General features: G+C 46.9%; 1 protein-coding gene and 1 pseudogene across 2 annotated transcripts in view; both read left to right on the top strand.

The window, feature by feature from the left end:
- Window positions 1–17,203, top strand: part of LASP1 (LIM and SH3 protein 1) — a 36,544-nt gene extending 19,341 nt beyond the window's left edge. For both annotated transcript variants that reach the window (XM_039873641.1, XM_039873642.1), the window contains exons 4-7: window positions 3,494–3,601; window positions 12,908–13,058; window positions 13,411–13,511; window positions 14,214–17,203. In XM_039873641.1, the coding sequence (XP_039729575.1) occupies window positions 3,494–3,601; window positions 12,908–13,058; window positions 13,411–13,511; window positions 14,214–14,387 (534 nt within the window). In that variant the 3' untranslated portion in view covers window positions 14,388–17,203. The remainder of the gene's footprint in view (window positions 1–3,493; window positions 3,602–12,907; window positions 13,059–13,410; window positions 13,512–14,213) is intronic.
- On the top strand, window positions 11,811–11,929 carry LOC120611368 (uncharacterized; annotated as a pseudogene).
- Window positions 17,204–23,724: the final 6,521 nt, after the last annotated feature.

Genomic DNA, 23,724 nt, shown 5'->3' with positions numbered 1-23,724 from the left:
CCCTTATTGTCACAGTGCTGTGTAATCCCAGCATGGCATGGGACTTGCCACAGGGGACGGGAGAGCCCCATGCCTGCCCTGGGACAGGGCTCCGACTCTCTTATCTTGGATCCTGTGATTTACAGACAGCCTACCTGTGTGTCACTCTTACCTAAGCTGGCTAGCCAAAGGTCGAATCCTAGATCTGCCACTATTAGCTGTGTGACCTTGGGCAAGTTATTTAACCTTTCTGAGCCCGAGTGCCTTCATCTGTAAAATGGGAATTACCTCTCTCCAAAGATGGTTGTGAAGATGTTAGTATGTATCAAAGATTTAGAACGGTTTCTGGCATAGAGTTAGCACTCAATAAATGTTTGCTATCGCTATTCTGGAGAAGAAATAGAACTTGGGCATGATGAAGCTGAGGCATAGACACAGTGACCTGTTAATAACTTCCAGCATTGACCTTTTTCATTAGCTCTCTGAGCCTCATCTGCATGTGTCTAATTTCAAATTTGCTTGCTTTCTTGTTAGAAGTAGGTGGGTTACATAGTATGTGGGTCCAGCACATAATAGGTGCATAAAGTGAAAATTGTTGGTATTGTATTTTTTTCAATATATTTTTTTAAGTCATGATCTTTCCTTTTATGTTGGATCAACAAGGCAGTTATTTTCCAAATCGTACTGCCTGTTTGTTTGGAGATTTGTGTCTACATTCAATTCATTTATCATTTACTCAACAAACATTCATTTGTATCTACTGTTTGTTGGGATAAGAGAGATTCTGGGAGAATATTTAGTAAATCTGCATGTAACAAGTAGAATTCCATGGGCTGTGGTTGTTTGGGCTTGAGGAGCCTCAGGCATCTGTCCTGGCCCTGTCTGGGAAGTTCCCAGAATGGGAGGCCCAGGCTCCTGGGCATAGAGTCATCCACCATAGCACGGAATTGCACTCTGACCCCTCCTAACAACTGGGTTGAGTGACCTTGGGCAGGTCTTTTCCTTCCTCAGAGATACTCCCCATACACAACCTGGCGAGCTATCCCAGATGAGGGTAAACGCTCCTGCTCGGGTGATGAGCCCTGATGGAAGGATTCTAGGCAGGGCCCTCCCTATAATCCTGGGTCTCTACTTTTTACCTGTCACCTACTCCAGCACAAACAGTTTCTCAGAGAATCTTCTTCCCTACCTTGATTCTCCATAGTCAGGCCTGCGGGTGCTTAAATATGGTCACAAACTCCAAAGCTGGGAGGGCTTTTAGAGATCAGCTAGCCAGCCCCTCTCAGCGGACCCAGAGAGGGGGGCTGACGTGCCTAGGGACACACAGCAAAATGGTGCTGAGCCCTGGACTGTTTCTTTTCTTGGTCCCCACTCCACCCCAGCCCTACCCTCTCTGGGCTCCCTGTGCCAGGAGTGAAATGAATTATCCTTCTCTAGTAGGGAGGGAGAGGTAGTTCCCGAGCCTGGGAACCCGCTGATGTCATCGCATTGTCGCCATGGCAATTATTCCCCTGGATTAGGGGCCTGACCCTTGCCAGGCCAGGAAGTAGAGGAAGGAGTAGGGGACTAGCATTTGTTCAGCACTTTAGTGTTGACAAAGCACTTTCACAACCACCATTATCAGTACATGGTGAGTCCTGCTGTGTGCTCTATGCTGTGATGACTGCTTTAGAGCCAGTGTCTGTAATCTGTGCCATTGATTGGAATGGTTTGTTTTATGATCCCCATTGTACAGATTTGTAAACTGAGGCTCAAGAGGTTAAGTCATTTGCCCAAGATCATTTAGCATTCGGGAGACTGAGCCTGTGTTAGTACCAGCTCCCTCTGGCTCTTTGCCTATTCTTGTTGATGGGAAGCCCCCTCCCCGTGATTCCCATGACAGTACTTTTATAGGTAAGGAAATTGAGGTTAGAGGCCTTGGATTTGGAGCTTCTGTATCTGGAGCTACATTTTTCTGACTCTTAAGTGCCTTATCTGCCCTGATGCCCCTTTCCCAGAGGGCAACCCCCGCCTCCTCCCCTCCCCGCCAGCACTAAGAGTCACCATGCTGGCCTAAGTCTTCCTGGATGGGCTGATGCTGGGCAGCTCTGGGCCCTTGGGGTGTGTTAGTACCTGTATTCACTGTTAATTTCTGGTCTGATGGGAACTAGCATGTCCAGGCCTTTGTTTTCAGTCTGGATCAAAACAAAGGAGGTTCTGGAAACTTTTAGGAAGAAGCCCATGGATGGATGAGCCCCCCATAGGGCTCTAGGGGATGAACAAAGACCCCTGACCCCTGGGCAGTGTACAGAGGAACTGACAGGTGTGGCCATGGCTATATACATGTTGTGTGTCATCGGTTGGGTCGTAGTGCAGCTCGGCACTGCAGTTTGATGATTCCATGCCTGGGAGCTGTCTGAACTTGTCATCCTGGAAACTCCCAAGGTCCTGGGCCTTGTGTCCTGGGCTGAACTGCTTCTAGGACAGTGCAGCCCCCATGGAGGAAATCCAGGCAGCTGGTGGGGTTTGGAACAGCTGGCTGCTGAGGTGGACAGCGAAGTCTCTGGAAGCCAAGGAACAGTTTTCTGTGTCATGGACATTTCCAGCTTGCATTCTGTTCTTTAAACCTGCTAGAGAAGGACAAGATGATCCTCATATTTCAATTCCTTGTGTTTAGGAAGTCCTTTCTGCTATCTGACTTGAGTCTCTCTGCTATTCAAGTTTCCATGGAATTCTCAGAATAGGAGGGCAGGTGGGATTCTTCCCTGGAGCTTAGAACCCTGTTCCAAAGTGCTGTCTGTCCCCTACCAGTTTCATCCCCTCCCATGGCATTGACCTCAGAAGCTGGCCTGGCAGGCTCCAGGAAGCTGCCAGGGCCTGTCAAAGACTCATTGATTGAGTCTCTTGAGTGGCTGTCTCTCCGCCCTCCTTTCTGGGCGCTATCTTTGTCCCTTGGCACAGCCCTCACACAGCTGGTCACTAAAAACTCCCCTGAGCTCTTGGCAGGTAGGGCCACATCCTGACTAGGGTGAAGGCTGGGGCAGACTTCAGAGCCTTGGGCAGAACCTTCTTCCTACAGCTTTCAGGCAAGATGGACCAGCAGTGAAGGATAAGGAGTCAGGCAAATGAGGCCGGGCAGATGAGGCTTTGTAGCTTTTCTTGGTGACTCTGGACATTTGCTGCTAAGCTGTGTGACCTTGGGCATGGGACTATGCCTCTCTGTGGCTCAGTTTCTTTATCTGTAAGATGGAGCTAATAATAGTATATATGGTAAGGTTTAAATGAGATAGCTCCTGTAAAGCACTTGGCACTCCGAATGCACTGAATACATATTAATGGATTGTCATTAGTCTAATACTTTTTGGTTAAGGCTTCTGCTTTGAGTTGGGTCATGGGGGTAGATGCCACTACAAGAGGATTCTTGGCCAGGATCTCTCTCCTGGCTGATTGCTGCCTCAGAGGCGGACACAGGCTGGGGTCCTCTCTCTTCTCCCCATGGCTTGACCCTAGTCTTTCTCCTGCTTTGGTCCTCCAGGTGCGCTACAAGGAGGAGTTTGAGAAGAACAAGGGCAAAGGCTTCAGCGTAGTGGCAGACACCCCTGAACTCCAGAGAATCAAGAAGACCCAGGACCAGATCAGTAATGTAAGCTTCCCTGCCCCCGTGGTCCTCACACCCACCTGCTGCGTTCCTTCGTTCCTTCGCATTCTCTCCCTGCCCCTCCGATAGACATGAATGAGGCCCCAGGGCCTGGCTGACGCCTGCTCGAACAGAGAGAAGGGAAGGGTTTGGGGTTCCCAGATACCGTTTCTTTGTGCGCCCCAGACTCCTTTGGCCACCTTTTGCCCACATAGAATTTCTGCCTTTAAAGAGCTGTACTTTTGGTGGTGGCTGTAGGGTGTTCAGGGAGGGCCTACGTGCTCAGTCACCCCCACTCTCTCTGAAATTTCGTGGGTTTTTTTTTCTTGGCTATGGTGGGTGTTAGGGTCCAGACAAGCTGTTTTGTCTGAGCGCAAAGGTCAAAACTGGATGGCAGGGGTGGGGAGGGGCAAGCCTCCTCCTTGTCTGCCTTTGGGTGCTGACATTGCAGTCATTTCCGCCCTCCCTCAGCTTCCTCCCCCACCTTGGCTTGTTCTTCCTTCCTGTGTAAAAACCCCAGCCGGCTTTGCCTGCTGGCTCTGCAAGCCCTGGCCTAGGCCCTCCCAGGGCTAGGAGGGTCTGCAGTGTCTGGCTGTGGCAGGGCTGGAGGTAGAGAGTGGGTGGTGGATTAGCAGGCCCCATGGGACCTGTGGCCAGGGGACAGGCCTCAGTTGCCTGCTTGGCCGAGCTGTAGACCAGCAGCCTGTGTATATGGCTCTGGGCTTGTGGGGAGGCTGCCGAGAGGGCTTTGGGCATGTGGGGGTGGGGTGCTGCTGTGAGCCACAGTACAGAATGTGGGCTGTAGACCCATGCATGGAGTCTTGGGGCACAGAGCTGCAGAGAAGTCCAGCCATCTGGGCCAGGATGTCCTACAGATGGAGCACAAGGCAAGCAGTTGTCTTCATGTCTGGAATGAGACGGGGTCAGCGAGTTGACCACTGTTGCTCTGGGCTGAGTGACTGGGGATAGAGGCTGTGGAGGGCCTGGGTTTCAGGTGGCCCAACTGGTATTTACCCCTGGGCTCCCCATCCCTCTACCTGGCCTGCTTGGCAGATGCTCCTAGAGGTTAGTCGGGCTGTGCTTAGAGTGGGCTCCAACAGTGGCTCAAGTGGCTTTCAGAAGCCAGGCCCAAGCTGGGAGAACCAGCCATTCCCAAGACGGTAGCTTTCAGACTTTGACTGCAACCTACAAATGAAATACATTTCACACCATGACCCACCAGACAGGCCTGCTTGTTTATTTAGAGAGAAAACAGAATCGAAAATCTCATGAAAGAGGCTTTACTACTGGAGGACACTCAGATATTTCTCCTCTGTTTTATTTTGTAAAGATGCTGGTTGCAGACTTAACTGAATGGGTTTCACAACTAGGTTGTCGACCTGCAGTTTGAAATTTGTGGTTTCACACAATGAGGGCTTCCCTTGGGCTGGGAGGGTGTGCCTCCCAGGACTCTAATCCCACCCCCATCCCCCAAAAAGCCTGTCTTAGTTGCTTTTTTACAAGCCGGGGCGTGGCCAAAGGTAAAGAAGGAGAAAGAAGGTGGGTGTCTTAGAGCTCACCATGAAGAAAGGGGAAGGAAGGGGGACGCCTTGGGTAATGGGGAAAAGCCGGAATGGCTCACAAAGCTGGAATTTGACTCTTCAACCTCTGTGGCTTTTCATAGTGAAGACTCTTGTCTTTTATCATGGACACTTGCTTCCCATCTATAATTCCAACCCCTCAACACATTTACTTATTGCTTCCAGCCTGTGGGTTTGGGATGGGGAGAGACGTGTGTCCCTTTCCGAAAGGCTTCGAGAATATTCCACACCCAGCCTGTGGCACCCATTCTTCTTCCCTCCCCCACCCACCAGTTACTGGAGGTGTTACCGTCTGAGGAGTCCTGGTAACAGAGCTCACTGTGGCCAAGACATCCACACCTAAGGAGATAACCATCTTATCCTTAACCACAGAGCTGTAATTAGCTGTTTGTCCTCTGCTCTGAGGTGGGGGAGGTGACTTGAACCTGACCTGGTTCTGCTTTTGCAGCTTTAGCTGGAACCTGTGAGTTGTGACCACAGAGCTGGAAGACTCTCGGTTTTAGTGAATGCAATTAGAGTCTGTCAGATGTGGGCCTCCCAACAACTGTATTAGAATCACTGGGGAAGGTTTATTGAAAATGCAGGCTTGTAGGCCTCCTCCCTGGGCTGTCTAAATCAGCATCTCTGAGAGTATGGCCCAGGAACCAGCATTTTAAACACATTTTCCAGGTTACCGTGATGCTCACTGAAGTCTGAGAACCATCACCTAAGAGTCTGAAAAAACTTTACCAAGTCCTAAGTCAGAGGGTGCCAGGCCTGGCCACACCCCACAATTCCAGGGGAACTTAAAATTATGCTTAGAGCTATTGTTAACCTGTCCCATCTCCAGAAGAGTTTTGGGAAAGATGGTATTTAGAGCCACACGTTTTGTTTTGCATCCAAAATAGTGTTCCTGTATATAGCTTGTCCCTCAGTTGCCAGGTTATCACCCAGTGACTCCTAGCTATTTTCAGAGATCAGACCGTCTTGCAGAGCTGAAGATTAACCTCCCTGGAGGAATATGCTGCTGACTAGAGGGTTTACCAGCGAGAACATTTTAAAAACAAGGGTCTAGTCTCCCTAAGTGGTGTTTAAACACTTCGGATGTGTGCATTCTGTCATCTATCCTGCTGAGAGGCAGGATGGTGAGGTGGGAACAGCCAGTGAGAGCAGAATCTCAGCTTTTATCATTCAAAGGCTGGGCTCACCTCGCTGAGCCTCGGTTTCCTCATCATAAAAATGTAGACCATAGGCCCTACCGTAAAAGGTGGTTGCGAGGAAAATGTCAAGAGCTTGGCATTTGCTAAACTCTGTTCATTATTATCATTTTAAAGGCACACCTGTTTGCTTTCTACATTGTGGTTAAAGGAACATGAAGTAAAGTTTGGATGAAAAGTTGGGCCATTGTCTAGTACAGAGACTGTGTAGGAAATTTTGAGGCAAGATACTAGTAAGTTATACATCTCTGGTGAGTGATTGTGTCTTCATTTAAGGAATATAAAGGGTTGAGAGGCCAAGGCCACATGCAATGGGATAGTTTATCCTTTCAGAATCCTGGCCTTTGGTCATGAGCGCTGATGGCTGTAATGGATGGGAAACTTAACTGAGGCCCCTTTGTGGGAGCCACTGCCTTCAAGTGGAGAAACTTTGCTTTTACTTACCTGCATATTTACTTATATATTGATTTCCTGTATACAATTTTGTGTCTTTTAACTTTTTCTTTTTCTTTGAAATATAACACCCAGTAACAGTAAACTCCTCTGTGTTAACTCCTCACCATGCAAGTCAAGAAGCATGACTACACCCCTATCAAAACAGAGTTTTCAAGGTGTTAAAAACTCATGTAGTGAGCTTAACTCAGTTATGAGGAACCAGCTAGAGGATGGAGGGTAAGACAGACAGAAGTGATGCCTAGTCAGTGAAAGAAAGTGCTGGATATAATTATATATAGAACTGGTTAATGTCCTACAGCAGTGGGCCCCAACCTTTTTGGCACCAGGGACCAGTGCTTCTATGAGAATCTAATGCCTAATAATCTGAGGTGGAGCTGAGGCAGTGATGCTAGCCCTGGGGAGCAGCTGCAAATAGATAAGGTTTTGCTCGCTTGCCTGCCGCTCACCTCCTGCTGTGCAGCCCAGTTCCTAACAGGCTGCAGACCGGTACTGGTACTGGTCTGTGGCCTGGGGTTTGGGGACCCCTGTCCTACAGGACTATAAAACCATAAACTTTGGAGATATTCTTGCTATAAGCAGAAATCCTTTGCATTTCTCTCAGTCAAAAATAATTAGTTTATATTCCATAGGTTAGCTTCAGTTTTTAAGAGTCTGAACCTTAAAGAACCTTAAAGAGTCTGAATCAGTAAATAGTGAAGTCAAACAAAATTCCAGCCCCAGAGTCAAATGTCTTTGAAGGCAGGTTTGTTGGACAACGCTGCAGTTTAATTTTTGAAAGTGTGCGCTATTCTTTATAATTTTAATATATAACTATGCATTTCTGAACACTTTTTTTTAAAATGCTGATTTTGTACATATAGCGTGTATTCTTTTATTTCTCTCTGCCTTTGAGCACCATTGGGTTTAAAGATTCCTCTACATGTTTGCGTGTAGCTGTAGTTCATTTTTTGTTGCTGTATAGTATTCCATTTTGTGCTTATACTGCATTTTACTGATTCTGGTGTTGATGGACATTTGGATTGTTTCCACACATATAGACATCCTCATGCATATTTCTTAGCATTAGTATAGAGTGGAACTGCTGGGTCTTAGAGTGTATATTCCTTCAAGATGAGGAATCCTTATCAGATAACGCTGAGCAATTTTCCGAGTCACTACCGATTTACCCTCTTGCCAGCAGTGATGAGAGTTCCCATTGCTCTATGTCCTTAGACTTGTTTGTCTCAACCATTTTGTTGGTCTGTAGTGGTATCTCATTTTTTTCTGAGACTGAACACAGATTTCCATTTGTTTTAAAAACAAAATGTTGTTAGTCTCTAACAGGGAACAGTATTGAGTGGTGGTTGAGAATTGAGGATATGATGTTAGAACTGGAATTCCGACTTACCTACCTCATAACCATCTCTTGAGCCTTGGTTTCCCCATCTGTAAAACGGGGATGATGATACATTTTTCATGCGCTGGCTGAGAAAAGGAAATGAATAAAGCATATAAGGGCACAAAATAGGCCCTCAGCAAATGGGAGATGTTATAAAAATAGACCCTGGCTAGTGAGTTGATTATTCCATTCAAAGCCTGATGTTCCCTCGTTAGCCATGATGTAGAATCATGTGAGAGCAATGTGTGGAGTCAGACCTTTATTTTTCGCCACAATCAGGAGAACGGGTTTCAGAAAAAAGAGAACATCAACCAGCAGTGTATTTTCTTTAGCTTTGGAATGGACCCTCAACTAGTCATCCTTTAGGCCTGGCTAACAGGGGCCTGGATGAATGGGGAGGGTCCTTAGGCCTGGCCTCTCAACCCAAGTACACCTAGATGTCATGCGCACCGTGTGAGCATGGTGTCTTTCCACAGGCGCCCAGGACAGTTAAGCTGGGGATCCGCTGACATTTCTGGGCTTATGGTAACCCCTATTCAGGGCTTTTAGGAGATCAGAACTTTGCTGAGCTTGAAGCAGGAATCATCCAGGCCCTTGGAGTCTGGAAAATGTTTCTTCTCCTTTTGGATTTGCTCACACCCTTTAATGTGCCTATTTGCTTCTCATACTATTAGGTCGGTCAGCAAAGTAATAGCACAGTTTCCTTATTTGCTGGGGAGGGGAAGGGGAGGAAGTTGAGAGTGTCGAAATTTCATCCAGGTGGGCCCAGGCAGAAAAGAGTTGCAGCCTTACTCTGTTCAGTCTGTTACCCGCTCTGTGCTGCCTCTCCTGAGTTCACATGCCTGGCATCTTCTTTTCTCAAAATTAGGGTGACCTTATGATTATCATCTCTTTTGAGAGGGAAAGGGGTGCTATTCAGATTTATTCCAGAAGACATGAACCAGAATTAGGGGCAGACTTGGGCATGTGGTCGCCCTGCTCCATGCCTGCCCTTAGGAAGGTCCTGTCTAGCTGTGAATTTGTCCTTGTGTCACCAGCCTCAGCCCCTCTGCCTCGGGAAGCCATTTAACTTCTGAGCTTCATTTTCTTCTTCCGTAAAGTGGGAATTAAGGTGTAGGTGTACCTGTCCAACTTGTTCTTTAGGGTGATTGTCATCAGGGCCAAGGGAGACAATGTGCAAAGAGCCTTTATGAACCTAATATGAAGAGCTGAGCAAATGTGAAGGTTCTTAATAACAGGTGGTACCAACATTGGTGGAGCGAGGGTTCTTTTGTCTTCAGGTTGCCACTACACCATCCACCTGGGTCATTTTATAAATATTTGTCCACGTGTAGTGGCTTTTTAAGGAGCAAGATCAGTTCCACCAGCCATTGTGGAAACATACATATTATATACTTGCTTTCAGCTCTAAAGTTTGGTTAGGTTCCTAGATCTGGTCAGGAGCCTCAGAACCACCTGGGAGCAGATGGTACCGCAGTCTCATTTACAGATGAGGAAACTGAGGAGGCCCAGAGGGGAAGGGACTCTCCCAAGGTCACATGAGTAAGTGAAGGGCTCATGATCTCCGAAGGGTAAATCATGGGAGGGACATTGTAGCCCGTGAAGAAAGACTGAGTCTGTAGGACTCTGATAGGGGATAGCACCAGGCTTTGGCTCAGAGAAGGAGCAGAAACCAGACATAGTCTCTTCCCTAGAGTGCTGTTACCCCCTCAATAATGCAGATAGTCACACCCACAGGAGGGGGCTATGCCCAGGTTAGCTGGGCCCCCAGCATCAGGGATACCTGTCCTCCCAGCCCATCTCTTGGCACCCTCAGGGCCTGCACAGACCTCTGCCCGCCTCCATATATGCACTCTCCCTCCCCTGCTCAGGCCTCTTTTCATTAACAGAAAGTAGACACGAGAAGCCGAACTTTCCCACCCCCAGGACAAAAGTCAGAAGGGCATTTGCCTTGTGAGGTTAGAGGTCTCAGGAGGGGTGTCCCCTCTCTTTGTCCCCCCAGCTGCCCCTGGACGGGGGCCACTGAAGGAGTGGGAATGGAGGAGACTTACCTTTGCCCTTACCTTAGGAATCTGAGCACAGGGCACTGGCTCTGTGTCTGAGAACTTCACTCCTGAGTTCCCTTCATAGTGGGAGTTGGGAGATCTGATGGGTTTTTAGTTTGGCCAGACTGGCTAGAATAGGCTCAGCCTATTTTGCAGGGAGAGGAAGGGGCTGGTCCTGACCTAAACTCCTAAGTGGGCCATGCTCTGTCTCCAGACTGGACCTGTCCTGGGCTTTGCTGCTGCCGATCCTGTGCTCTCATTCCAGGCTGCAGTGAGTAACTGTCATTTAGCCAGCAGAAGGATGCAGGTGTTCCCAGTTTGGCCATACCTGTAGACCTTTGGCCATACCCGTAGACCTGTAGCCCAGCTACTAATGTGTAAGCCCTTCCTGGCCAAGTGTTAACTCTTACCCTCCCTGCAAAGTGGATGCCAAGGAGTGGATAAAGAAGGCAGCAGAGAAAGTGGGAGTAGGTGGCCAAAGGGGGCTGCCCTGGGCTCAGCAGCTCCAGACAGGCCTCGGCCAGGGGTTCCAGAGCACAGGATCGCTGGTTCTTTCTGCTTCAGAACACAGGGCAAGCTTTACCCCACTTCTTGCTCTGTCCCTCCTCCACCACCCCATTTTCTCCTGGGAGAATCACAGGGCAGGATCCTGGTGAACAGTGAGAGACAGCTTTCAGTCAAGTGGTCCAAGGCCTGGAGAGAATTCAGGGCCTGGGCTTGCCTGGGACAGGACCAGTTTTGCTTAGTGTCCTGCTTTCTGCGTTTTTGTGGGTGAGCGGTAGCTGTTCTGTCATTTTCTGTCTCACTTCCTCTCCAATCCCCAGGCCAGCCCAGCACTCCTGGAACACTCAAACCGTTCCTTGGCTGCTCTCTTCCCCATCAGTTTCCTCTCTGAAAAGTGAATAGACCCCACCAGGGGTCTTCAAGGTGGGGTATGGGCAACATGCTGCTGAGAATATAGGGAGAAAACCTTAGAACCCTTGGCTCTCGCTCTTTTTCATCTGCTACTTTTTTATTCATATTTTTTGTGTAAGGTTTAAAATATGCACTCCATATATATAAAGTGATAATCGTATGCAATTTATTAAATAGACCTAACTTGGGAGGATTTTGCTAAAACATTTTATCAGTGGGAGTATGCAGTCCAAGTATTTGGGCAAGCAGAAGTCAGCAGACTTTTTCTGTAACGGGCCAGGGAGTAAATATTTCAGGCTTTGTGGGCCATATGGCCTCTGCTGCGGCTCCTCAGCTCTGTGGTGATAGCATGAAAGCAGCCATGGGTAATAGAGAAACAAATGGGTGTGGCCGGGTTTCCAATAAAACTTTTATTTCTGGATACTGGAATTTGAATTTCATAGAAATTTCATGTGTCACGAAATATTATTCCTCTTGATCCCTCTCAGCATTAAAAAATGTAGAAACCATTCTTAGCTCGGACCCTGAAACAAACAGGCTATGGGCCTTTGGACCATAGTTTGCCAACCTCTGCTCTAGACCACTGTTCTCAAATTTGAGCCTGCTTCAGACTCACTTGGGGAGCTTTTAAAAATGCATAGTTCAGTCTACGGCCATGCCACCCTGAACAAGCCCGATCCTGTCTGACCTTGGAAGCTAAGCAGTGTCGGGTCTGGTTAGTACTTGGATGGGAGATCACCTAGGAAGACCAGGTGCTATAGGCGTAAAAAATAAAAAAATAAAGGATTGTAAGCTGACAAGGTCCTTGCAATCTGTGAGGAAAAAATAAAAAATAAAAATGTATAGTTCAGAACCCCAGCCCTGATTTTTGTAGATTTTATGGAAGGTCCTGGAACCTGCATTCTAAGAAGCAGCTCAGGTGGGTTGGAAGCAGTCTGAAGACCAGATTTTAAGAAACACAGCTTTGGAAAGTCTCCAGGGTTTTGGTGTGTTCAATTCAGCCAGCCCTTACTGACTGCCTGGGGGGTGTCATTTCTTTTTGCCTCTTTTTGCCTGTTTTTGGAACCTGACCCGAGGAGGAACCCACCTCTAAGATAAGGACCTGACCTCAGGGAGATACCAGCATTTCTTGTCCCCCTAGGCTGGGATCCGGCTTCTGCTGCTCACATCAACAAGAGGCAGAACCTCGTACTGGTTAAGAGCACAGGCCCCAGAATCTGTGGCAACTTGCTTTGCCTGTCAGTGCTTTAGTTTCTTTCTTGTCCGTTGAATGGGGACTGTAATATACCCCCTTGTAGGTGCTGACAAGGTCAGATGAGCTGTGATGTGGGACACCTAGCACAGTGCCCGGCACCTATAAACAGAGTTGCTGCTATTGCTGCTTTTGACCAAGGTGGAAGCAAGGCAGCCCCCTGTCCCTGTCACAGGCACATAAAAACAGTCATTTGCATTTGTCTGGTGCTTTAGTTAACATGGCCTTTTTCCATCCATCATCTCATTGCATCCTCCAGCTACAGCTGGGGTAAATACCAACAACCCATTTTACAGAGGTAGAGACTGAGGCCTAGCAAGGTTAAGTAACTTGTTCAAGGGCACACAGCTGGTTGTGTCCCCCACGAGAACCTAGTACTCTACCTGAAGCCCTTGGGGGGTCTCTCTCATCCCGGGATCTTGGTGACAATGAGAGAGTGTTTTGGTCGGTTTGCTGTGGGTCCTTTACCCAGCACTTTCTGCCCCTGCAGATAAAATACCATGAGGAGTTTGAGAAGAGCCGCATGGGCCCCAGCGGGGGTGAGGGCATGGAGCCTGAGCGCCGAGATTCCCAGGACAGCAGCAGTTACCGGCGGCCCCAGGAGCAGCAGCAGCCTCACCACATCCCTACCAGTGCCCCAGGTAGACGTGAGGCCTGCGGGGGTAGAGCATCTGAGACTAGGCCAGCTACAGGACGGGGAGAAGCCTCATAACTCACTCGCTTACTCACACACACACACACACACCACCACCACCACCACCCCCCCATCCCCACCAGGGACAGGGCCTGTGCTGGGCCCTCAGTGTGATGGGGGTAGACTCAGCCCCTGCTGTAGAATATGCAACACCTGCAAGTGTGCACACACAGGCATAAGTCTTTGAGAAGTAGGGGTGGACATACATGATAAGGGCTTCATGGAGAAAGGGAGGGGGCTCTGGCAGGGGCTGGGTTTGGCAGGATAGTTTCTGAGATCTGTCTCCTCCCATCTTTCAGTTTACCAGCAGCCCCAGCAGCAGGCAGCCCAGTCCTATGGTGGCTACAAGGAGCCTGCAGCCCCAGTGTCCATACAGCGCAGCGCCCCAGGTGGGGGCGGGGTGAGTATGGAAGCTGGAAGGGTTGAAGGTCATTGGCCTAAGGCCTGGGGCTGCCAGAGATGGGTGGGCCTAGGGAAGGACATAGCTCAAGATTGTTCTTAGAAACCACACCCAGGAGGCCTGGCTTTCCCTGACCTTTGGCCCCAGCTCCTATTGTCATCTGCAACCACAGTTGTATTTCATATGCTTTTACTGGACATTTCCTAGAGCTGAAGCATAAGACTTTGGCTGAGGTTGGAAAGTGGAACCTGATGGAACTCTCTTGTGTCACCTGGAGATTTTTCTCCTAAGAATAGGTCTTTGTCCTGAACTTGGGATTGAAGCCAGCCAGACTTATCATAGCTTCAAAAAAAGAAGAAAGACTGGTGTTTATAAGAATACAGACAACAGCGTACAGGGCATGCCATATTTTTAAACACTAACTGGCCTCGTGTCCATTGGACCTTACTGCATTTCTGTTCTGAGAGGTGGGGCAGCACTATTGTAACTGTCTTGTACCTGCCCCTTAGTAGATGCCAAACTGGAAAAGGGTGATTGCTTGCAGAACATGAGACACTGAGGTGAGAAAATTAGTGGCAGAGCCCAGCTGTCCGTGGCTCACTGCTCACCTGAGCTCTGCTCCAGGGTCCCAGAGAGCTAGGAAGAAAGGCTCAGGCCCTGAGGGAGCTAGGCCCTGGGCTGACTGTACCCCCACCCCTGCAGAAGCGGTACCGTGCCGTCTATGACTACAGCGCTGCTGATGAGGACGAGGTCTCCTTCCAGGACGGAGACACCATCGTCAACGTGCAGCAGATCGACGACGGCTGGATGTATGGGACCGTGGAGCGCACGGGCGACACCGGGATGCTGCCCGCCAACTACGTGGAGGCCATCTGAGCCCATCAGGGGCCTTCCCGCCCCATCTGTCTTCAGCGCATTCCATAGCATTGCATCCGTCCTGGGCGTGACCTGTCCACCCTTCAGTGTCTTTGTTTTTTTAAATCTGCGACAGCTTGTTTATTCCCACCCTCCTCCAGCTTCTTTGGCCAACTGAAGCCTTGTTCTGCCACTTTTCGTGGCCTCCCTCCTCTGGCAGGTTTTCCCCTTGACCAACTTCTTGGTTTTCTCTCTGGATGGAATAGGTGTGGACTTCTCTGGGGGAGGCCGAGGCCCGTGGGGCTGGTCTGGAATGGGAGACCCGTCAGCTCCCAGGCCTCTGCCTTCTCTCTTTTCTGCCCTCTCAGACCCTCCCGCCCACCTCTTCACATACCTGAACATTCCAGGGCTGGGGTGAGCCCCAGACCCCCAGGACTCCCAGGGGAGGGCCTCCATACATTCCTGGGAGTGGTACCCCACCACCCTTGCCCCTGGGATGGGGATGGGTTGGCGTGCTGCCACTGTGTAGGCACCAGTGAGAGGGCTTTGCCCCTACTTCTCAAAGATGGGACTGCTGGCCCTCTGAGGGGTCCCCTCACCACCCTCTCCCTCTCTCAAGGACAACAAAAGAGGGGTAAAGTTCCCGCTTTAGGGTTCGTTCGTCCTCCCCACACGTGTTCCTCCTCACACTGTGATTCTGCTCTCCTGCCCACACATACCAGGTGTGGGCGAGGAGCTCCCCAGGAAGTGTGGCTTGGGTCAAGTTCTGGCCTTTCTTACTTTTAAGGACAGCTGCAGGAAGGAAGGGAACAGGGTGTTCTCTCCCTCAGTCCTTTTTACTTACTCCCAGCCCCAACCTCCAGGGACTCCTTGGCTGGAAGCCGTGGTCCTGAAAGGTAGGGCAAGGAAGCCTGCCTCGGGCCTCTTGGCTTTTGAGGCTCAGATCTGGGCAGGGTGGGCTTCTTCCTATTCCTCACTGGAAGATTTCTCGAGCCTTCCATGGCCTTCCCTCCTGCCTGCTGCCAAATGGACCAGAATTGCAAAGCCACAAGACCTTCTGTATCTCCAGGACTTGGTATAGAGGCAGGAAGCATGTATATCTGTAAGTGTCTGTGACAGTCTAGTGTGAGCATGAGTGTGAGTGAAGGGTCAGGGTATGGCAGGTGTCCGGGCTTATCCGAGGGTGTGCAAAGCTATCTTTGATATTTTCCTCAAAATGCACATTGAGAGGGAAGGACCCTGAGGTAGAAAAGTTCCTTGTGTTTTCTTTGGAGTGAAAATTCCTCCTTTCCTATTATCCTCATATAGAGGAAGCCTACCTACCTGCCTTTGTACTATGCTGGGCAACAGTCGAGATGGTTGAGGATCGGTGGGGTAGGGGTAAAGGGGAAGACTTCATGGCTTTAGGCATATTCTCTTCCCCCATCTCTGTCCTGGGCTGCAGAGTAGGGGCCAGAGGACCCTTCGTCACTCACACTGTGTGTGCCTCACTCTGGGGGGCTCTCCCCCTTGACCTTCCCCTTGCTTACCTAAAGCCCCCTTGAAGCATTGGAAGACGGTCCCAGAGCTACAAAACTGGAAGCACGGACCCCGGGATGAGGAAGGGAAAGATGGTGCTATCTCCGAGTCCCTTCTGTCCCTCATTGGTGGCTGTGACAACCCTTGCCTGGCTTTATTCATCTCTGGGCTCTCTTGTCACCCTGAGTCCACTCAGGTCTTACAGTTGATAATCTGATATGTGTGGGGGAGGGGCTTGCAGGTATAGTCATCAATCAAGTCCTCACTGCTTTTGAGTTGAGAATATTTGCCCCTAATCAAAGAGCTAAGGGAAATGACCGGGGAGGAGCCCCTGCCTGACCAACCCTGCTCGTCTTCAGCTGAGGTGAGGGCAGGTGAAGGGTCTTCTGTGGGTGATTTGGGGGATGAGGGAGCAATTTTGGGAGCCTTGGGGGAGGCACTGGTCCATTCCATTTCCTCGTGATCTCAAAGCACAACATGGATTCTGGGACCAAAGGTCAGAGACACATCCTGTTGAAGGAGTTGCAGTTGGGAGGGCGGGATGAGCAAGAAACAGCCTTTTCACTCAGCTTAATTTTACTTCCAAAACAAGGCAAGCCAGCCACTGGAATCTTGCTGTTGGGCCCTTTGCTCCTCCCATCCTAAAAATAGGGGAACTTTTCTTACATGCCCCCAGAGAGAGGAGGGGCTGTCAACACTGGTGCTGAGGGACCCAGAGGCTGCTGGGAGTCTTTGTTCCCCTCCAGAAACTTCCATCCCCAGAAGAGCACAGAACCTGAGTGCTGGGCTGAGTCCCTGGTCTCTTTACAGTTCACAGAGGTCTTTTAGCCAATCTGATCCCAGGAAAGGAGATACATCAGAGCTAGAATGTGAATATAATGTTAGTGGACCAATAATATAAGAAGCCCAAATGTGAGAAAAGTGGATTCTTTTCAATATTGCTTCCTGTTTCCTTCATGTCCTTCTAGGGAAAACTGTTGCTTAAATTTTGCCTTTTTTTACCTTCACATATGCACTTTTGGGCCTTTTTTTTTTTTTTTTTTTTTGGGGGAAAAAATTACCACCCTACAAACCTGTATTTAAAAAGAAACAAATGACCATGTGACATTTGCCTTTGTCCAAACATTTCATCTGTGTGTGTGAAGCCATCATTCATCTTTTTATATGGGGTGGTTGTCTCTTCTTGGTCTGTTTTGGTCCCCTCCCTTGTGGGCTTGTGCTTGGGATCGAATCCTTCTGTTATGATTCTGAACATTTGACTTAGACCATAAGTGAATCCTTCTGGTGACTCAAATAAAAGTATAATTTTTACCTGCGGACTTGGTTTTCTCTCTGGCTCTGAGATGCTGCTATGTGTGTGTCCCAGCTTTTTAGGGGCATTGGCCTGCTTCTCTCCTGGGAGCCCTGCCATCCTTTGGGAAGAGAATGACCAGTTTGGAAGCTGTCAGCTTAAAGTAGCAATTTGCCTTGACACCTTCCTTGTTGAGAACTTCCCACCAGTCTGCTTCTGGCTTTAGCCGTCTCTCCAGATTAGTGACACTCCCAGATATTTGCCCGAGCTCCCAGTCTCTTACTGATTTCCCTCACTAAGCACCTTTCTCTCCACTAGCCAGTGGGCTCAGGAGGTAATGGGCCTAATTCATCTTTAAACCCCGAGTGCCTGTCCAGAGCCAGTCTCATAGCTGCTCAACAAATACTTGTTGAATTAATAGGCTCAGCCGAGGGACAATTTTAGCTCTCTGCACATAATAGGAGGTTGGCACATATCTGAGGAATGAAATGATGGAGAGACTGGGACAGTCAAGACGGGATGAAGCCATCTGCTAAGTGGCCTAGCAACCCACAACGGTCTACAATGCCTTAAAAATGTGATGTTAACCCATTTTTTCTCTGATCTTATTAACAACCTGTGAGAGAAGTAACTACTATGATGTCCGCTTTACAGATGGGGTTCCCTGAAACCCAGAAAGGCAGTGGAAGTTGCACCGTGGGACTGGCAGTCCAGGGCTGGAGGTCTTGGGACCCCTAGTGTGGTGCTCACAGTCTCATGCCCTGCTGCCTTGCCACAGCAGACTCTGTGCCCACGCCCTATGCACGTCTCATTTGAATATCTCCTGGACTCTGTTCTTTGCTCCAGGTGCGCTGCGTCTAACCTCTGCCAGGAAGACCAGGTGGCCTCCTCTCTTCTGTGGGGCTGGGAAGAGGGCAGTGGTAGAGAAAGAATCTAGACCCTTTCGCCCCAGCTCGGTGCCACCAGTCAGCCTCATGCCCGGCTGTTTTGTAGAGAGGAGCGTTTCTCACTTGGAGCTCAGAATGAAGGCATTTTCTGGCTTCGGGATAGCAGTAGGTTGGAGAGGAAAAGGGCTTTCCTGAGGTGATCCTGAACTGAGCTTTCCTAATGAGGGGAATGACAATCAGGAGAATGACAGCCCTTGTCGGCAGCGCCTAGCAGTGTAGGGAGTGTCAGAGGCAGCACTGGGTGGGATAATTAAAGGCAATACTGACATCAGCTTCCCCTCTGAAGGAGCTGGCTTCCTAACATTTTCCCACTAGAAGGGAATGAATTGGCAAATCTTGCCTCCTGTGGGCCTGACCTTTTGTCTGGGAGCTGCAGCCCCCTCCCCCCAGGAGGCTTCATTTACCTGAGCAATTTTAGGGGGTAGTCAGTCTGCTTAAGAGGCAATGGGTGCCAAGTCTCCACTCCCTGCTCCGCCTCCTGGGGACAGGCCAATGGGAGGAGTTACTAGACTCCCTTCTAGCCGTGACCTAAGTTCCTGAGATCTAGCTGAGGATGAGGCATAGTAATACCCTTAGCCCCAGGCCTTTCAAAAGAATATTTCGGGGTGGAGCCAAGGACACTAGGCCTCCGAGATGTCACAGGGAATTTTTAAAATTTAATAGGAAATAATTAAGACTTAGAAAAAGACATAAAAGCAACACAAGACATACCTGAGTACCTACTACCTAGCTTAAAAAACAAAACATCAATTCTCCTTTTCCCTCAGAAGAAGCCACTTAAATTTGCATTTCTAGACATTTACTGAACAGGGATGAGCTTGAGAGTTCTTTAGTGCCTCTCTGGTGTAACACCATGTGGAGCTCTCTGGAGAGGATACAAGAGAACAAGACTGAGTAATGACCACAAAGAGACAAGAATAGACAAGGAGGAGAGACTCTGGTACTTACACTGTAAATGAAGTGATCTGAGCAAAATGCATCACAACCTGAGTAGTGTAGGTAGGGCTGAGTGGCATTTCAGACTAACAGGGTGGGCCGGTCTGGGGTGAGAAAAGAGTATGAACTCTGGAGTGTGCAAGCCTAGTTTTGAATTTTCGTCTCTGCCATTTCCATTGAAACATTAGGCAAGTTCTCGACCATCTCTGAGCCTCATCTACAAGTGATCTGTAGGGAACTGGAAATTACATCATGTGTGAAATATCTGCCACAGTATAGAAATCCCGTAAGTGTTAGCTCCATCCCCAGAGATGCCACCTAAGACTCACATGAGACTTTTGTCCATGTCCCTCCATAACGGGACCTTGCCAATGGCCCACCCAACTCCCAATCATTATTTTCCTGAGATAATTTACCAGGGATGTGTGAGAGGAAAAAATGAAGAAGAAAAGCAGTCAAGAGAATTCATTCCTAAGGGTTCTGGATAAAGATTAGATCTCCTGTGTCCATATCACGAGACTCGGCTTATATACAAAGGGGTGAGATTGGGTTCCTGGGGAGAAATTGAGCCTCTTCAGTTCTGCCTCTGCTAAATCGGGCAGTTCCTTGGTTACCCGCTCCCGGGCTTTATGATTGGTTGTTTGTGGTCTGTGATGGGGAGGAGGGAAGTAAGCTGCCGATGGAGCTGCAGCATCCCTTAGTTTCCGACCCTGGAAGGGGGCGGGGGGAAAGATCGAGGGCCGAGCAGTGGAGGGAGGAGGGAGCCATTTCTCTCCCGACTGCAAGCTCCGTGCTCACAGCTCACATTTCCCTGGAATCCAGAGGCCTCCTCTGCCAAGGACTCCATAATGCTGGATATTTTCATCCTGATGTTCTTTGCCATCATAGGCCTGGTCATTCTGTCCTACATCATTTACCTACTCTAGTGGCCTGCAGCTGCGGCAGGAGCCCGCAGGAGAACAGCTCAGGGGGGAAGGATGAAGCTGACTGGCCCAGCATCCTGCTTGCTGACGCACCGGTGGATTGTTGCTTCTGGTCATTATTTCGGGTATCGATTCAAAAATAAAATGAAAAGAGATCATGTTTTCCTATTTTTTTTCTCAGATGCACTGATATAGCATATCTCAGACCACTCTGAAAATAAGAAATGCCAATATCTTTCTTTGTGACCTAATTAAAAATAGGATTTTTTAAATGAAAAATAAAACCCACAATGTGAAGGATTTTTAGGTAGAATGGGCTGGGAGTGGTGTGCATGGTGGGAAGGACTATAATTTCCTAGTTTCTTTCTTCAGTTTTAGGTGCTCAAACTTCAAGTTGTCCATTCTCTCCTGATAGTTAAAGATAAAACACATGTTTATATGTCAGCGGAGTGGTTTACAGTTATGCTTGCATAGTTGCATTAATTAATTAGTGACTCATTCTTACTTGAGGATGAGATAGGAAATGAAATTTACTTGGGAATGAGGTTTTGAGGGAAGATGTTCATTCTTTCCCAACTATGGGGTTTGGTGGAAAAGAGAGAGGAACTCCCATTTCTTTTTTTAGTCCATGGCCAGTACACAGGAGCTGAGACCTTTGCTGCTGAGCCTTTTTGTTTCTGGGTTTCCCACAGCTCCTGGTCTCCAGTCCAACCAGAGGCCTCTTATCAACTGCAGCAGTCCTGCCGCCCAGCAGACCTCTTCCAGAGCCTTCCGGATGTGGTTAACCCCTGTCAAGCAAGGGGCTTTTGGAGCTCAGAGGCAGAGGCACTCGGCTTGGACATCAGGAATTCATGGGCATGGATGGCAGATGCTGCCTGGTTTGAGCTGTAGTTGGAGGGTGTTGAGAACACAGAGAGCTGCAATGTAGACTCATTAAAATTACCATGGAGAACTGCTCAAAAATTCATTTTGATAGCCTTTCCTTAGTTCTAAATGCAACTGCATATTATGCTAAAATGTTCTTTCCTTTCCCTTTCACACGAAGGTTCCCTTTTAAGTCTAAGAGCACGTTGTCTCTCTTTATCTGTAAGTGGTCACGTTATCACTCTGCCTTTTTAGATTGCACAATCTGGGGTTGTGCGGTTTCTCTTGTTTTAGTCTCTAGTCAGAAAGAACTTGTCGTTTTTAAGATTTGTCTTCCCCACCCCGTATCATTTGTGCCCCAGTTTCTCATTTAAAGAGAGAAATGGTTATATAGTCCTCATTCTTTGTGCCTGGCTGAATTATAAATTATTGAAACAAGCTGGCTATACTTACCTTACTTGTTATTTGGGAGAAAAAATCTCTCTCCAGCCCTAAAATAAATGTTTTTAAAAAATTGTCAAATGTTGCTTTTCTGGAAAAAAAACTTTCAACATTTTCTAAAATAGGGTTGAAGAAACCATATATTTTGGGATCCAGAGAAGACTTGGGCCTCAAATCTGTGGTATCTATTCCTTTGAAAAATTCATCATAGTGGTTCTACATTTGATTTTCTAACTTAAAAATAAACAAAGGAGAAATATGAACTTAGTAGTTTTTATTCACAATATTGTGTTCAATTTCCATGTTTTTAAAAGAAATAAAATCGAGGCAGTATGCTATCTTTCACAGTTAGAATGGAAAACTTGCACTTTAGAATTCTGGCCAAGAATAAAACACTGTTCTAGAAGCTTTCTCTTGGCAACAAATTATATGACCTTCAATAAATCATTTAACCTTTCAGGCCTTCAGTTGTTCATCTCTGACAAATGGAAGGATGGATTAGAAAATTGTTAATGACCTTTTCCATTTAAAAAGTCTACAATTCTAGAATGTGTTATCTTTGGAAACTACATCTTTGAGAGCAAAAATCCCATGGAATGAACTCTTAATAGTTTACCAGTAGTCCCCTTTTCTGCTTTTCCCAAATGACATTTTATGATGAAAACTCAACTGCAGAACACTTTTTTGGCACCAACAGCCACATTATGAGAAAATGACAATATTAATTTACCCCAAACATATATGTGATAATTTGCCTAAAGTGTTTAGGGAATATTAATAAATACAATACTACATGGTGGTATATAACAAAAAGAGGTAATCTGACAAGTATACTAATGCAAAAAGCATGGCTTTGAACATTAATACATTCAGGGATGATCTTCAGTTATCTGTGGAGTTCTTGATGTGACACTTCCCAGTAAAAAATTCCTCTGACTCTTTGGCATAACTTTGCATTTCAAACTAAAATTTTCTTCAAGATAGCAGCTCTATGTCCTTACCTAGGTAATTATGGCAAGTGTCAGTATTTTGGAGAGGTCCAAGTAACGCAGTTACTTATAGTGGGTGTAGATCTTCATGGTATAGTCTCTAACCAAGCTTACTGTGAAGTCTTTTATGAAGCCAAGGCTCTTTAGTCTGTATCCAAAGCTGAAACAACTAATTAATTCACTGAAAACAATCAGCCAATTACAGTTATTCACCAATGATATATGCCATTGGTAATGGGCACAATATAAGGATAGAAAGATTACCCATATTTTCAGTTACTTGTGAAATTTATGGTTTTAAAAATAAATAATTACATTTTGGAAGAAATTTTATGACTTCGTGCCTACATCCATGTTCTAATATGCCAATCTATAGCAGAGTTTTAGTGTTCATCATTTTGATAAAAAAATTTTAATTTCACATTTAGATTATTTGTATGTTGGCAGCCTAAAACATAATAAAACACTGGGAAAAGTTACTTCTGTAATACACAGTTTTGTATAAGTTTTACGAATCTGTGTCATAGGGCAATCATGTCCTATAAATGGGATTGTACTTGGCCCACATCAATGTAGTAAAAACATCTCTAAATAGTTGTAGATTACTTATAAAAAAGTTATACTAATACTTGCTTTCTTGATAAATAGTAAGGGGTTTGTATGGAAAAGTGATGTATTTTATTTCAGGAGAAAGAAGAGAAAAAAAGGAGAAACAAGATATATATTGGAAACAGTTAAATAATGGAAAGGTAAATGTTACTAAGTTAGAACCACCTAAGACTCATAGTTCTGGGTATATGGAATCAATTTCAAACTTTCTGAGTTTGAAATTTTGCATGACATAATTCATTAAATTTTGGAAAATGTTTGCTTTTAAAAGACTTAAAATTAGCATTATTCAAACTTCAAAATCTCTTAAAAGTATCATTTTAATGTACTCAAAAGTAATGGGAATTTCCCTTAATAAAGCCTAGTTGAAGTGGAAAATTGTCTTTGTAAATTATATGCTTTGGCTTTATCACACTCTAAATATTTGGTAAGCCTAGATGGCCTTTTCTAAATTAGTCTTGCTCCCATCTGTTTTAAACAAAAATAAAACCAAAATCATATATGAAGAAGGAAACAAGAAAAATCATTAACACATCCATTATAAACTCAAACATGAGAAAGCAAATACATTTAGATATATTTAACAACTTCTTTGTTCTTAGGAAAACTCTGTAAATTCTTGTAGTCATGGGAAATTACAGGTAATCCACAACACTTAATTACATATTTTGTTTTTTGAAACTGGTGTTAAACTATGATAATCGTAGCATTTCTATTTTAGCAGCAATTGAAATATTAATTGCTTGGGAATTTTGCCTCTGAATTAAATAGCAGAATAGTATAGAATACTGTTCTACTTACAGATTATTATACAATTTATGAGTTATTGCTAGTAAATGA

This window comes from Pteropus medius, unplaced genomic scaffold (genome assembly GCF_902729225.1).
Source record: "Pteropus medius unplaced genomic scaffold, Ma_sr-lr_union100, whole genome shotgun sequence".
NCBI classification, from domain to species: Eukaryota; Metazoa; Chordata; class Mammalia; order Chiroptera; family Pteropodidae; genus Pteropus; species Pteropus medius.
Note: the sequence above shows the minus strand (reverse complement) of the source record. Positions and strands in the feature narration are given on the sequence as shown.